Source organism: Tursiops truncatus, chromosome 12, assembly GCF_011762595.2.
Source record: "Tursiops truncatus isolate mTurTru1 chromosome 12, mTurTru1.mat.Y, whole genome shotgun sequence".
In the NCBI taxonomy this organism is placed as follows: Eukaryota; Metazoa; Chordata; class Mammalia; order Artiodactyla; family Delphinidae; genus Tursiops; species Tursiops truncatus.
The window spans coordinates 51,185,388-51,201,803 of record NC_047045.1 but is presented as its reverse complement, the minus strand read 5'-3'; the positions used below and the strand labels follow the sequence as shown (position 1 = coordinate 51,201,803).

Below are 16,416 nucleotides of genomic sequence, written 5' to 3'. Positions count from 1 at the left end.
TGGATTGTGAATTTGGAACAACATTGAGTTGAGGTTACCTTGAATGAATTTATCTTTGACTTGAAACTCCTTAGACATCCAATCATAGGAGCATGAAAGGCTTTAAAATGTCACCAAATAGCTACTTCAGAAAAATATAAAATCTGGAGTTGTATCAGGTGTCCCCACCCTGGCCCAGCCCGCTTCCCAGCAACCTCCAGCATACCTCTTCATGGACTTGGGGGAGAGTTCCTTCTCTACCTCCTTCACAGGCATGCTGTAGGAGTCCACATTGTATTCACTGTCGTCATCATACTCGTGGTCTAGCAGTGTTCTTGCCCAGGTTCCCATATCATAAGGGGGGAGCATTCCTCCAAACTCAGAGGGCAAAATCTCAGGATGAATTAGTTGGTGTAGACTGTTCAGGTTGTTACCGTGCAAAAATATCTACAAATGCAAGAAGAGGGTGGGAGAAAACACACAGAGGAGAATAAATATCACCCAGATTTTGGGAACTGGGCGGGGGGTGGGGGGGATGGAGGATTGAGGATAGGAAAGCCAAAGCAAGAGTTTTCCATGTCTGTTAAAATATTTAAGCCCTTCATCTACTCTGTGAAACAGGAAGGCTGCTTCTGTAATCCTAATACTTCATATAAAAATCCTGAGGCTCAGGGATTTTAGGTAGCTTCTAGAAGGCCAGATCATTATTGGTTTAAAGAACTGGAACAAGAAATTTCGTTTCCTGCTTCATAGCTGGGAACATGAGCAGAATCTAATGTGCACGTTGATCTGCACATTATCCTGGTGTTAGCTGTACAAAGCTGATGATGTGCATAATGAATGCTGTTAAAAGACTCTTCTCATAAGGACTCAACAACTGCTGAGCCCATTCACGTTATTAAACCCAAAAGCTGTCACCAGTATGGCTTTCTCTTTATCTTCGGTAAAAATAAGAATACTGTAACCACTAAATTACTGCTTTATAATACAAAGTATGTGATGTAAATAAAAGTAGATTAGCATCATCACAATGAAAGGTTGACTGAAGTTTCACATCCCAAAGACCAATGTTCTATAATGTTGCCAGCATCTTCTCTGCTAGAGATTTCCATGGTTATCATTCAAATCAGAAATGGAATGAGTTGAAACTGTAAAGCTATGTGCATCTGTTAATTATTCTTATCACTGTCTACATAGAGCTTTTGGTTAAACTGGAGAATTATTTAAGCTACATATTCAAGATTTGTTTCTCCATAAATTGCTACCTCTTTCCTCTTCTTTCATTTCAATCTCAAGACTTCAGATCAGTCTTCTCTGATAAAGTACTCTTGTCACCTCATATAAACTTTTATATTTATTTAAAGATTATAATTTATAAGTGGCTTAGAAATCTCACACTTCAGGTTCAAGATGAACAGAGGTTCATCTTGCTTTCCATACTTTTAGAATCCATGGAAGTAAATATACTGGAAAACAAAGACTAGTCTATATCAAATAAAATGAGAGGAGTGGGAGTCACCAGTCAACAAATAATTTCAACAAATTGTGGAAGAGTATAAAAGCATCTGAGATTGGGTCACTGGTCAAAATGATCACAGCAAGTGGCTGGTGGAATACATAATGTGGGGCTTACAGAGGTGGAAGATACTGTCTTCCCCAAGTTAAATCAGGTTAATTGCACTTTACACCTTCCCCTTCCTACTTACAGAGCACAACAGGAAAACACACACACTCTCTCCCTCTCTCTCTCTCTCTCTCTCTCTCTCTCTCTCTCTCGCTCTCGCTCTCGCTCTCGCTCTCGCTCTCGCTCTCGCTCTTATAATTTTCCTGGGAAAATTAAGTTCTAGCACCTGAAATCCCAACTTTATTAGGTATACAACCTTTATTTCATCAGATGTACTACTTCATGTCAGAAACCTTATCTTTCAAGTCATGCAAGAGTTAGGTAATAAATCCTTAGAAAAGTAAATGTAATTCACACTACTTCTCTTTTCACTAACACTCTGTTCCCTCCTCCCTCAACATCACTTTCAGCTTTGGCCTTGTTTCCTCTTTCCCTGAAAAAATAGGGCAACCAGATGAGACCCACCCACTAGCATCTGTATCCATATGCTTTGCCTTTGCTCCCAGCACAATGGAAGAATAAACTCTACAAAGGCCAACCCCTCCACCTGTGCACTAGAATTCATTCTCTCTTCCACTCAGTTATATTTCCCAAACAATTCTCTCTTGTCTCTCTCACATCATCAGATTTCCTCCTCTTCTGTATCTTTCCCATCAAAGAACAAACATGCCAACTCTACTCTTCCCTCCCCCACCATACAGATGCATAAAAACCTCTCTTGACCTTACCTCCAGTTATTATCCTATTTTTCTCCTTCCTTTCATTGCAAAACTCATCAAAGGAGTCATCTATATTCATTGTCCAAGTACTTTTGTCCCATTTTTCCTGAATCGAATCCAAATAGGCTTTGCCTCCCACCATTGCATGAAAATAGCTCTTGTCAAGATCCTTCTCACTGCTAAATTCAGTGTCCAATAATTCTCTGTCCTTATTTTCCTTAAACTCTCAGCAGCACTGGATATAGTAGATGGCTCTCCTCATTGAAACACTTTCTCCCAGGATCTCTTGGTTTCCTTCTATTTGATAGATGCTTTTTTCAGACTCTTTTGCTGGTTATTCCTCACCTCCCCAGCATCTTAACATCAGAGAGCTCCAGGCTTCAGCTCTCGGATTTATTCTCTTCTCTAACTATACTCACTCCTTGGTGATGTCATTCAGTCTAGTGCCTTTAAGTATTGTCCATACACTGAAAATTTATATTTTGAAGCCAGACCTCTCTTTTGAACTCCATATTGGTATTTCTACTCTCTATGTCACACCTCCACTTAAATGGTAAATGGGCACCTGGAGCTTAACATATCCAAGATTGAACTTATAATTCTCTCCCCCAAATCAACTCCTCCCTATTTTCAATGTCAGTTAATCGTACAAATATGCTTCTAGTTTCTCAGGCCAAAACATTTGACTCATCTTTTACTTCTCTCATAATCTAAGTTGTCAGTAAATTCTTTTGGTACTACCTCCAAAATCTATCCTGAATTCAAACATCTGAACAACTGCACCCTTACAACCCTAACACAACTCCCATCATCCTTCACACTGTGTTACTGCCTCCTAACTGCCCTCCTGACTTCCACTCTTGCCACCAACACTCTATTCTCAACACAGCAGACCGAATGACCATGTTAAAACATCCATCAGTTCACATTATTCTGCTCATAATCCCCCATTGCCTTCTTCTTTCTCTTAGAGTAAGTCCTATAAGATCCTCTATGAACTCTTTCTGTGAGCACATCTCCTACTACTCACACCCTGCTGGAATATGCCATGCACACATTTGTCTCATCATTTATTGAAGTTTTACTATATTCTCCCCCGTGTATATTTTTTCTTCCTCCATTTCATGCAAGAAGTCTGGTTCTTTGGGTCTCCTTTGCCTCAGATTACCTTACAATTATACTTAGGCTGAACTTTTAAATTTAAAAAAAATTTATTTTCCTAAACCGTGCCATTGAAGAGATTATGGTAGCTGACCATAATTATGGTAGAAAGAGGGTAGAATATTTTTAAGAATTAGCAAGGAATAGAATAGCAAGCCCACGATTGAGGAAGAAGTGGAAATTTGTGACAACTAGCAGGAAAACCTGTTTCCTGTCAGCTCTTGGGGTGTGGCAGGACCACATCTGTGGACCAGCTGAAGAGTGCACTAGGGTAGTGGATTGAAACCTCGCCATTGGGTTCTGGCTTCAGTAAAGATGCTGAAGCATCTCCTTCTGCTGGAGCAGAAGGAGACCTTAATTCAATGAACTAATACTAGCTTGAACAGTGAGCATGTCAAAAGTGGCCATGATGGATGGGAAGTTAGGCTGTACATGAAAGATTCTAGACACTGGTGAAATTTTGAGAAGGGACCCCTGTCAACCCCTAAGGTTGACATTCCCATCAGCCCAGTGTGCTGGAAACTCAAAGTCTGATTTAATTTAAGAAAATGAAGAGCTAAATGTCTACTGTGAAAGAGGATTCACGACTCTTTCCTAGGTTTCCTTTTACCAGTTTTTCAGAACATAGATTTACAGCATCTGTGTTATAAGTTGTTTGAGTAATACTGTAATGCTGAATCACTTGGGATTCCAGTAAGGAAATATAATAACGTTGCATTGTGCATTGATTATATACTTAAAAATTAAAGGTGTTTCAATCTATAATTATTTTCTCATACAAAAATTTCCAAGTCATATAGTTTTAATTAAAATGGTAAAATTCAAATACCTCAATTCCATCTGGAATAGTGCTAGCAATGCATTCTTGTAGGCATTGTCAAAATCATCAAATTCCGTCAAATAACCCCCAAACCTAGAACTTTCCTTGTTTTGTAGACTTGAAACTCTTCAGTCTTTTCAACAGAGCAAAATCATGTCAAAATCATGTCACAACAAGTCACTCCTGCACTCAAAGTCTTTCAAGTGCTCCTCATTTCACTCTGACTGAAAGCCCAGATCTTTACGACCCTCTATGAGTGGGCACACTATGTTCCTGCCCATCCAGTCCCCTAATATCCTCCCCAGTAGCTTATTCGTCTCCAGCTTTTCTGGCCTCCTTGCTGTTTGTCAAATATTCCAGGCCTGTTTCTACCTAAGGACCATTGCCTTTGCTAGTCCCTCTACCTGGAACAGTTTTCCCAATACATCCACATTTTCAGCTCTACTACCTCCTAGCTGTGATTTAGAGCAAATGGTTTCAGCTTCTATGCCTCATTTTCCCATCTATAAAAGGAGGAAAATAACAATGCTTACCCTAAAGCTTTGTTGGAGGGACTAAATGAGTTAACATACCAAGAGTACTTAGAACAGCACGCAGCATAGCGTGAACACTACAAAAGCATTCATTAGTACAACCTGTGCTAAAAGCCCCAGCAGGTATTTTGGATCACCTGATCATCCCTTCATAGAACAATGCTGAAAGTGTTTTTTCTGAGGCACATCAATACATTTTTCCAAACTATAAAATGTAAATTAATATGAATCTTGGTGGTAGAAATAATTCCTAATATAAATTATAATTGTTTACAGAATTCTTCCTCCTAAATTACTAAAACATATTCAACAAATTCACAAACAGAAAACTCTCTGTTCACAAATGTTTGACACCGACACATACTAACAATGATTTCACTTTCACACTCACAGTAAGGCTTTTATGGCACTGAGATACCTGAAGTGCCTTCTCATTCATGAGAAACCTGGAAAATTATCTTCCCTATGGATTTAGAAGTAACTATATTTTCCTGTGGAACTAATCATTTGAAAATTGGTCACAGCACAGTGGTAAAAATATCCCTAAATGCAGAGCTATTTGTATTCAAATGTTAACTCTACAACTTTACAGCTGTGTAAATGAATAAGCAAGTTATTTATCCATCCTAAGACTTACTTTCCTCAGCTTTTCAATAGGAGATGATGCTTACTAAGCTTACTTTTCAGAGATGTTTGGAGGATAAAATGAAATAATGTACATTAAAATGCATTTTAAAATATTATCAATAGTGATAAATGTGTTCGGTATTTACAATGTGCCATGCACTGCATTAAATAATTTATATAAATATTCTTATTCTCAGAAAAATGATTATTTTGGAATCTACTTTGAATATCCTCATTGTTGGATAAAACTGAATCTTGGAATTCAAGTAACTTGTAATTTAAAGAGATATTAAAATTTCTACACATTAGTATTCTTTCTGAAATGTGTGATTGATCAAGACAATCACTACAAAATTATATTAGAGATCACAAAATTCACTATATTCAATGTAATACATATTGTGAAATAACTAACGCCTATTTATAACATAAAAAATTATAACTTTTCCCTGCATATTACTTGAAATTAAGTGTACCAATAACAATATAGTAACACGGTATAATTTTTTTTTACTTTTAAACTGAGGCTTTAATGTATAATGAATGTGCTAAAATGTTCCCCATTTGTGGAAAAGCAAGAGAGCTAGTTTTTAAGTATTTCTTTCACAGATACACTGTTCAGAATTAATCACAAGTTTTTACATTTTGTAAAATATCTTTTATGTTATCTTTTAGAGTTATATTCAATACAGAAACACATTTTACCACAGCACATGTTATACATACAGTATGCATCATAATTTATTGAACGGGGGAGCAGAAAGGAAATAAAAAAACAAAGAAGCAAACAAATACCCTTTTCCGAGTCTTCTCCTTCAGGAAAGGCCGGATCACGGTATACAGGGCATGGATATACCATGGTTGGTTGACAAAATGAATTCCTCCAAATCGTGCTGGGAAACTATCCTAGAGTAACATGGCGGGGAAAAAAAATCAAAACACGCTTTAAGACACTGAGAAGGTTTAGGGAAGGCCATATGGTATACAAATTTGTTATTCCGTACACTTAAATGATTATGTGTATAGCTAAGGAGAAGAAAGAAGGAAGAACCTTAGGAAGAACCTTACTGCAATTAATCACTGTAACTTTCATACAGAAACTGAAGCAATATGGAATAAAGCACATCTTTCTCAAGAATAGGTTGTTGATAGGAATTTCAGCATTTTTAGGAGTGCCACGTTTTAAGCCTGCAAACTGCTAACAGTCATTATAGACCACGAAATATATGTAAAAGACTTTAGAAATTTGTCAAATAATGAATCTATGTTAGATAAGTGTCTATTAAAGTGTATTTAAATTAAAATGTTTTATTAAATTTCAATGTAGTTATCTATAATGTGAGGATGGTCAGATATCAAAACTCACTTTATTCTCTTTATTTTATTACCAACTTTACTATAAACACTCTCCTTTCCTTATTCCAACTACAAAAAAAGGAAACACGCTTAAGCAAAATAAAAACCTGGAATTGTAGTGTAAGAAATTTGCACATGCATTTTGCCAAGTTAAATGAAAGTTAAACCCTCTGAGCTCACCCAACAGGAGGAAAACGGGGCTATCACAAAGCCAGCCTCTCCTTCAGCAAGAACTCAACCATGTAAGGTTTGCATCTGAAGTGATGTAGAGGTGTTTTCCTCCTTTCTGTGACTAAATAGGTGCATCTCAAGTCCACCCCCAAATCTGAAGAGAATCCTTAAGCCAAATAAGTTACACCATTTGACAGTGCTACGGATTCTACGTAAATGGACATAGATTTTGCTACTGGTTCAACATTCCACGCTGAACTGACTACAAAAGTCCCTTTAAGAAACTGTACCACTGGAAGTGTCTCTTGAGTGGCATCATAATAATTGGCATACATCTAGATTCTACTGAGAACATAAACAGGAACAAAAGAGAAGAAACTGAAATAATTGTAGATCTATTTTCTTAATTTAAATTTTCTCTTGAACAAGATTCAAAAGATTTAAAAACATGCATGGTGTAACATCATTAAATTATTTTGTTTTTAGGGGACACTTATGAGCATTAGAAATTCATTAGTGATTTTATATATTGATTTTTAGAGTCAACAAACATTTTTTCTGCAACAAAATTTCTATCTTTGAGAATAACACACTACGAAAAAACCACAGTACTTCAAATAATAATTACATTCGTAAGCTGTGTCTTATTTTATGTCAATGTCTTACTTCTTTTATAAATTTGTAGCTTTCATTCATCAAGAGTATTACAAAACAGAAATGAATCAGGTAGAAATGCAGACATAGTGTCTTTTAATTTTTTTATTTTTTCAGCTAAATATGCTTTTATTTTCATATGAAAAAATACATCTGACTTCCACATAGCAGGTTACTTTTTAAAAAATTTTTATTGGAGTATAGTTGCTTTACAATGTTGTGTTAGTTTCTACCGTACACAGGCATAGAGAACAAACATATGGATACCAAGGGGGAAATGGGGGGGGATGAATTGGGACATTGAGGTTGACATACATACACTATTGATACTACGTATAAAATAGATAACTAATGAGAACCTACTGTATAGCACAGGGAACTCTACTCAGTGCTCTGTGGTAACCTACATGGGAAGGAAATCCAGAAAAGAGGGGATATATGAATCATATATGTATATATGATTCATAGTGTCTTTTAAAATTACGACATTTTTATACATAAAATGAAGATAAATAATGTATATACAATAAAGAGAATACTAATATGTGCCCTCCACTCAACTTAAGAAATAGAATATAATTGGTAACCTTGAAGATCACTGTATTTATATATTCTTTCATTTCCCCCACATTTTAAAATTGCACATTGTATTTGAAATATAAGGATTTCTCTTGCTTATATCAATATTTTATTTTATAAATGTTATAAATATATAAATATTATATTTTTATTTTGCATATTTTATATATTTTATTTATATATATATATATATCTCCCTTAAAACATACTGTTAAGTTTTTTAAGTACTTAAGCTTTATAAAAATGTCATAGTCAATGTGGTCGGGTAACAGTGTTTTTGCGGTTCGTTGTATCTGAAATTTAAACACGTTGTGCATAGCTATAGTTCATTGTCACTGTTGTATAGCATACCATTGTATGGAACACCACAGTTTATTTTCTCCTGTCCCTGCACATTGTTTTCCAAATTTTCGGTTTGTTTTGCTATCACCAACACAGCTGCTCTGCAGACTTCATTCTCAGAAGTGTCTCTTGTGCACGTTCAGGTGTATGTGCAGGGTATTTATCTAAAAGTGTTAACGTTGAGTCATAGAGTGTATACAGTTCAACTTTACAAAATTGTTAGGAGCAAACTGCACCAATTTATACTCTTCTTTCCCCCAGTAATGCAGGAAAGTTCTGGCTGCTCCACATACTACACTTGGTATTACCCATCTTTCTAACTTCTGCCAATCTAGTGGGTGTAAAATAGATTCTCGTGACACTTTAATTTGTTAGTTGCTTCGTCTTTGCTTATTTTAATTCCATCATTAATAACATTGTTTGACAACATAACCATTTTACACAGAGGTGTTTTGTTTCTGGGTCCTTGAGGGCCTGAATTTGTTATCTCTGCTGGTCTTGTTCATGATATCTTGTTTATGGTGGATCATATTTGGCTAATATTAATCCTTGGGAATCCTGAAAGAGCTAGTTTGAAGATGCTTTTGTCCCGACAAGACCTATATTAGCTCCCACTAGGTTCTATCCCTGGATATGGGAGAGGCAGAGAGGTTCCTTAAATGTTTCCTGGCCAGCAGGGATTTCCCCAGCACAACCTTTCCCTAAGGATGCAGCACCTGGAGGAATGCAGGTTCTCACATCCAGTCCCCAACTTGCCCTCGGTGTGTGCAGGCCTCACGTCTTCTCCTGCCCACCGCGCACCCCCAGCAATCATTACTCTCCAAAACTCTAGGTTCCTACAGTCAACATTGGCCTCCAGAACCACTCAAGCTTCCCTTATTCTGTTTCTTTCCAATAGACTCCATGTGTTTGTCTCTGTCGGGACTTGTTTTATGTTCACCAGCGTTCAGTAGAGCACCTAGACATATTTTCATTGTGATTTATTCAACACCCTGGTGCTTCATGGCAGGGAGATCTTGAAGAATTTTTAACCTACAGCACTACCTAAAGCAGAACTACTTAGTACACTTTTAAAATATACTCCTGAGTGAGCATTTGATCTCTAGAACAAAACTGAATGAACACCAGCTATCAGGCTTTTAAGCCAGAAGTCTTAGCTCAGTGATTTTTAAACTTTGAGAACCACTTGAGGTCATGCCTTCTACTGTGAACAAAGAATATACACATGTAAACACATAACTTACACATGATGCCATGGATTCCTTGGACACATCTTTCAATACAGAATGACTTGGTCAGTACCAAATCACAGTTAAGGCAGTGTGAAAGAGAAAGGAAAACACTGACTTTGCAATCAAGTAGACCTAGGTTAAAATTCTGACTTAACAGTACCTCTGTGTTAAAAAGGTATCAAAGTATCAAAGTCCAAAGCAAGGACATAATACTTGATTCCTTCCTTTCCTCAGTGTGATATCACTCATTTCCTTTCTCTTTTTCTTCTCCTTGTGGTATTACCATTATACACATGGTACACCTTTTGTAGTTGCCCTGCAGTCCTTGGATATTCTGTTCTGTTCTTTTTTCCCTTTGTTCTCTTTACATTTCAGTTTTTGCGGTTTCTATTGATATATCCTCAAGCTCAGAGATTCTTTCCTTAGCTGTGTCCAGTCTACTGAAAAGCCTATCAAAAGCATTCTTCATTTCTGTCACAGTTTTTGATCGCTAGCATTTCTTTTTGGTTCTTTTTTAGGATTTCCTCCTCTCTGCTTACATTGTCCAGCTGTTTTAGCATGCTGTCTAGTTATTCATTAAAGCCCTTAGCATATTAATCATAGTTTAAAATTCCCAGTCTAATAATTCCAATATCCCTGCCATGTCTCATTCAGATGCTTACCCTGTCTCTTCAAATTTTGTTTTCTACCTTTTTTCAGTTATGACTTATAATTTTTCCTTGATAGCCAGGCATGATGTACCAGGTAAAAGGAACTATTGTAAAAGGCCTTCAGTAATAAAATGGTAAGAGGTGGGGGAAGGTAAAGCATTCTATGGTCCAATGGATTAGCTCTTGGGCTTTTAATGATCATGTGGACTATTAACTGTTAACTCACAAGTGTTTCTTGATCTTTTTTCTGGACTGTTAACTGGACTGTTAACTCACAAGTGTTTCTTGATCTTTTTTCTCCCCGCTTGGGTGGAGCAGGATGGCTAAAGTACCTGGAGTTGGGTATTTGCCTTTTCCCATATGGAAGACTAAAGTTGGGAGTTTCCCTCCCCCGCAGGTCAGTTAAGCTCTAATAATACCCCAGCAGGTTAGATTCTGGTTACCTGGTTTCTCCTGAGAGCAAGCCTTGATGAGTAGAGCAGAGTGCTCTGGCATATGTAAAAATGGTCTCTTTTCCCCTCCTCCTGATGCAAACACAAGGAGATTTTTCTCAAGTATTTACGGTGAGAACTTGGTCAAGGTCCTGGAGGTAAATCTCACAAAAGTGTGGGAGGCCCCCCTATACCTGCTCCTCTCCCTGGAGCTTTAACTCTCAGCATTTTATACAATGAGCCTCCAGCAATCCGTCATTAACAATTCAGGCTGTCCTTCCCCAGATTGGTTCCCACGTAGGTTTCTGATCATGACTTTCTGCCCCAATAAGCCAAGACTCCCTGTATTCACCTGTTTCTCTAATCCTGGGGGGTAGGGGATTGCCCTGTGTCCTCACACCACTTTTACAGATCTAAGAATAGTTGTTGATTTTTCAGTCTGTTCAGTTTTTTCCTTGTTAGGACAGAGTGGTGACTTCCAAGCTGTTTATATTAGGAACTGGAAACCAGAAGTCTGATCCCCTTTATTTCTGATCACACCTCGGGTCTTGCAGTATTTATACCCCCACCTCTGTGTAGCTTCATATTTTCATATTCACCTTCCATATGATGCTAGTGTGATCACAGTAAAATCCGAAACTCACTACCTCCATTCCACTCCTTAGTACCATGTCACTTTCCCCCATCCCCTTCATGTCTGTTCATGTTCACATGCTGTTTTATCACTTGTTGATTCTGTTCCTTCCCATATGCATCCCTCCCTTTTTGTATCATCTGCTCTTACTAATCCCTTAAGAATTAGCTCAGGCAACACCATTTCCAGGAAGCTCTTTTGATCCTTTTCCTGACTTATCCCACTGCTCTCACATCAAAGCCCATCTCTACCATCACAGTGCCTAAGTCCATCACTGCACTTGCCATGATACTAAAATTGTCTCTTTATTTATCTGCCTCCACTACTAAATTGTGAGCTCTTTGAGTGCAGAGGTTGTGTGTTCCATATGGTCTGTTGGTGCTGGGCCTGGCATCCATTTCCACCTACTTCATGCCCCACCTAACAGAGCAGGGGATGGAAGGCTAAAACAGGAATCTATGTTAGCTAGGGTTCTGACTAGGTGAGATCTGTCAATGAGATGCACTTGAATAAGATTTAAAGGACTAAAGGGAGGCAGCAGTCACCTTCCTGTGCAATGACAGCTGCTAAGCAAGCTCTAGAAGAGCAATTGTTTACAGTAGTATCTGCACACCACCTTCCACTTTCTAGTTACCACCTTTGGAAGGTAAAAGTCTGCTGGGACATTAGCAGTAAGAGGGTGAAGACATCAGTTTCTTGACCTCTGAATCACATCTGCAGGGTTGGGACCTCAAAACCAAGAAAGCAGTCACAGACCTCCGTAATTTTCATTCCTCCTGCTCTTCCAGTGAGGTTTTAAGCACTCACTCACTGCATTTAAATCCATTTTTCCTTGAACTATGCAGAGACGTTTCTGTTTTGTGCACTGAATGCTGATCCAGACTGTGCCTGATTCATCCTTCTACTCCCAGCATTTTGAAAACCTGTGTATGTGAGTGTGTGTGTAAGCTAGATGAATATTTATTAAATGAAATACATTCTGATATTTATTATTTAAGTAAACTATTTACATTCTCTGAGCTACAATTTATCTGCAACATGGGAACAATATTTAACAGGACTGCTAATGGCTCACCATTGGTACCACTCATTGAGCCCACCTTCTTGGTGCTGAGCTACCATATTAACTCCCACTTTACACACGTGGAAATGACTGCAGTGGTAATTTTATAATATAGTTTATTGGGCAATTGTTTGGCCCTAAATAACACTACATAGTAGAAAATAATAATCAAAATATTAAGAATATACAGTATGTTGATCATTGGCTCTGGCCACACTGCTCTTCACTGGAGACAAGGAAATAAGTGCTTTGCAATTAGTGAGAATATAGCCAAAATGGGCTGAAAAGAGTTAATAGAATTTCTACCTTCCAAAAGCTTTTGCCAATTCACCTACTTCTATTCGTTTTTCCTTGAGCAGAACACTTTGTGCTTGAGGTACAGATTGTCTGGCGTGAATTCTTCAGTTAATGGAAACTTGACCCGCCAAAGCTCTAGTGGAACTCGGCATGTCTCCAAGCTTCTGCTGACCACAAACTCAAATAAATATCCTTCTTTGGGAGAAGATGGATTTGGAAGTACTTCCAGCATGTAATATGTGGGTTTCCTTAAGAGTTGACGGCCATGGCAAACAACTGCAAAATGAGCTCAGTCAAAGCAAAGCCTTGATCTTCTCCTCATTGGCATAAAAACACTATGAACACAAGAGACTTTGGCATCATGGGCACCATATAGAGGGGTAAACATATTTATATCTACCAAATATACATAAGAGAATTATTCACATATTTCTAGCAAAAAAAAAATACGTTTGCCCTAAATATCTAGCTATTCAAGAAAAAAAAAATTAGAGAATCTGAACTATTAGCATGTAACTCAAATTTTTAACTGATTTTGATGAAATATAAAAATTGTGTATTAAGATTAACACTACTATGAGTAAATTGTCAGATTTGAGAACATAAATCAATATAGTTTCTGGTGTAATTAAAGGTTGAGGTAATAAATGTGAGGAAAATGAACTTTTCTATTATTACATCACAGCTCTCGTCTTGTTTCACAAGTAAGACTGTCTAGGACTCCTAAACCAGACTGTCTACGGTTCCTCAACTTCTTCTTAAACTTATCAACTGGGTTTAAGAATTGTCCTCAATGTGAACATAGGCAAAAATTGTATTTGTAACTCACCCATTCAGAATTAAATCTATTCAGCCTTTTTTAATGTTTGTTTTTCTTTTCCTCTTTTCCTGCACTTTTTGTAGCACTTAGTTTCAACTACTATATGCGCTATGGCAAAATGCATTTAGTGATAAATTGTAGCACCAGCACCTAGAAATTACACCTTTAATTCCACAACTCTACCTCTGAAGTTATACTAGGATCAAAAATATTGGACTATTCTTTTATGAAGCTTTTAGAATAAATATAAAACATGCTTGTTGTAGAAATTTTGAACACAAAATAAAATATAATTTTTTTTTGCGGTACGCAGGCCTCTCATTGTTGTGGCCTCTCCTCTTGCGGAGCACAGGCTCTGGACGCACAGGCTCAGTGGCCATGGCTCACGGACCTAGCTGCTTCGTGGCATGTGGGATCTTCCCGGACTGGGGCACGAACCCGTGTCCCCTGCATCGGCAGGTGGACTCTCAACTACTGCGTCACCAGGGAAGCCCAAAATATAATTTTTAAAAAGTCACTCATAACTTTACCACCTAGAGACAAAAGCAATACTCTAAGCATCTTGGAGTATGCCTCCATTTCTTTTCAGTTATGTTTTATATAGATGACATGAAACACTAACAGTCTTAAATTATGATAATAGTTTTTTTATAATGGCTCATATGTGTGCAACATACACGATATCACTTTCTCTAAAAGTGTGAGTAGGTATAGAAAGTAGGTGATTATTGTAGCAGTTGGTACTACTGGTTCCTTAGGTAGGATCAACATTAGCTTCCTTCAGATATGTTCAAACTTCTTAAGATCGGTCTGCTTTGACAGCTAGTGGGAAGCAGCCGCATAGCACAGGGAGCTCAGCTCGGTGCTTTGTGTCCACCTAAAGGGGTGGGCTAGGGAGGGTGGGAGGGAAACACAAGAGGGAGGAGATATGGGGATATATGTATACATATAGCCGATTTGCTTTGTTATACAGCAGCAACTAACACAACACTGTAAAGCAATTATACTCCAATAAAGATGTTAAAAAAAAAAATAAAAACTTTGAAAAGAAAGCATAAAAAATATGCAATCAAAAGGTGAAGAGAAAAAAGATATAAAAGATGGTATTAAGTAGTTATTAAGAATATTATGTTATTTGTATAGATTTTATGATATTTGTGGTATGTGTCAGCTTCTTAAAATGTCTAGTTTATAGCGATTCATTTCATTATGAGTAAAATTTCATCTTGTATCTGAAAAAAAAAAAAAAAAAGATTGGTCTGCTTTGACGTGCTAACCGTAGAATGTTTTGCTAAATATGTATATTGAGGGTATTCTTTCTAGATGGTAAAATAGTATTTTAATCTCATATCCGTCTTTTATTTATTTATTTATTTATTTGCGGTACGCGGGCCTCTCACAGTTGCGGCCTCTTCCGTTGTGGAGCACAGGCTCACGGACGCGCAGGCTCAGCGGCCATGGCTCACGGGCCCAGCCGCTCCGCGGCATGTGGCATCCTCGCGGACCGGGGCACGAACCCGTGTCCCCTGCATCGGAAGGCAGACTCCCAACCACTGCGCCACCAGGGAAGTCCTCAGATCCCTCTTTTAGAATGTTGTACTAGCTATTTGTCTACATGTTGTACCCATCTTCAGAAGCTTAAGATTCCTGAATGAAATCACGTTTGTTCTAGTTCCAAAGCCCTGCTCCCATTCCCTACCACTAGCACCCTGCGCAGAGTCTGCAACTGAAAAGAATGGAACTATAGTTGTGATCCCATATACTTAGTGCCATCAATAGTGGACAGACAGATCCAGGCAAGTCATTCAACTGCTTTCAAAAGGGAAACAAAAATTTTTACCAAAACATTCTAACTAGTGCCTTCTGCCAAACTGCAAGAAGACAGGCAGGAAAGTATTTAATTATCAGCTAATTGGTATGTCTTTTTCTGTGCCTGTCTCATGACTGGTAATAAGCCATATGTAAATGAATGTAAGTGACATTGAAAACAAAGGATCTTGACCCTGGTATGGAGATAAGAGAGTTTACATTGAAATCGTACACATGCAGGAGGATGCTTCATCTCCATCCTCTTAACTTGTAACTGTCCATTAAAACCTCATGCTATCCAGGTAGGCATCAAATAAAGGAACTTAGATGAAAAAAAATTGTGTAGAAACAAAATTTCACCAAAAGGAAGTAATTGCTCTGACATGTAGGGAAACAATAATGATTAACATTTTCTACAACCAGTTTGTTTAACATTTAGAGTTTGTCATCAGAGAAAAGAGAAGAAAATAAGCGAATGGTTGGAAAATGACTAGTGAATTCCTGTTTCAGGAAACAAGTCAGCCTTCAAAGATATATCACATTGTATTCCAAAATAAGCACTTAGCAAAGCTTTTTGTTTGATGAGCAATCTCTGAAACAAAATGCATGTCAATTACAGATTTAAATTTTTATGATTCCTCAGAAAACAGTGTCTTAATTTTAATAAGTGTTTTAAGAAACATGGATTAACCATGATGGATCATTTAAAAGAGTGATGAATAGGATACATTAATTTCCCATTAATAAGTGATATTCTTTTTAGAATTAAAAATTTTTGAGATACGAATACATTTTGAAATGATTTTACCCTTATAAAGATTAAAATCTTAAATCCAAATACACACTAAAATATAGATAACTTTTTATGTTAAATTTTTAAATTTGAAAATTGATATTCTTAGATTTGCATTTGCA

The 16,416-nt window shown here is 37.4% G+C and overlaps 1 protein-coding gene across 2 annotated transcripts in view; it reads right to left on the bottom strand.

Moving 5' to 3' along the window:
- The window catches only part of CLVS2 (clavesin 2), a 72,487-nt gene that overhangs the window by 14,005 nt on the left and 42,066 nt on the right, over positions 1–16,416 (bottom strand). For both annotated transcript variants that reach the window (XM_019951915.3, XM_033867679.2), the window contains 2 exons: positions 6,259–6,369; positions 206–426 (listed from right to left, as the gene is read on the bottom strand). In XM_019951915.3, coding sequence (XP_019807474.1) covers positions 206–426; positions 6,259–6,369 — 332 coding nt within the window. The remainder of the gene's footprint in view (positions 1–205; positions 427–6,258; positions 6,370–16,416) is intronic.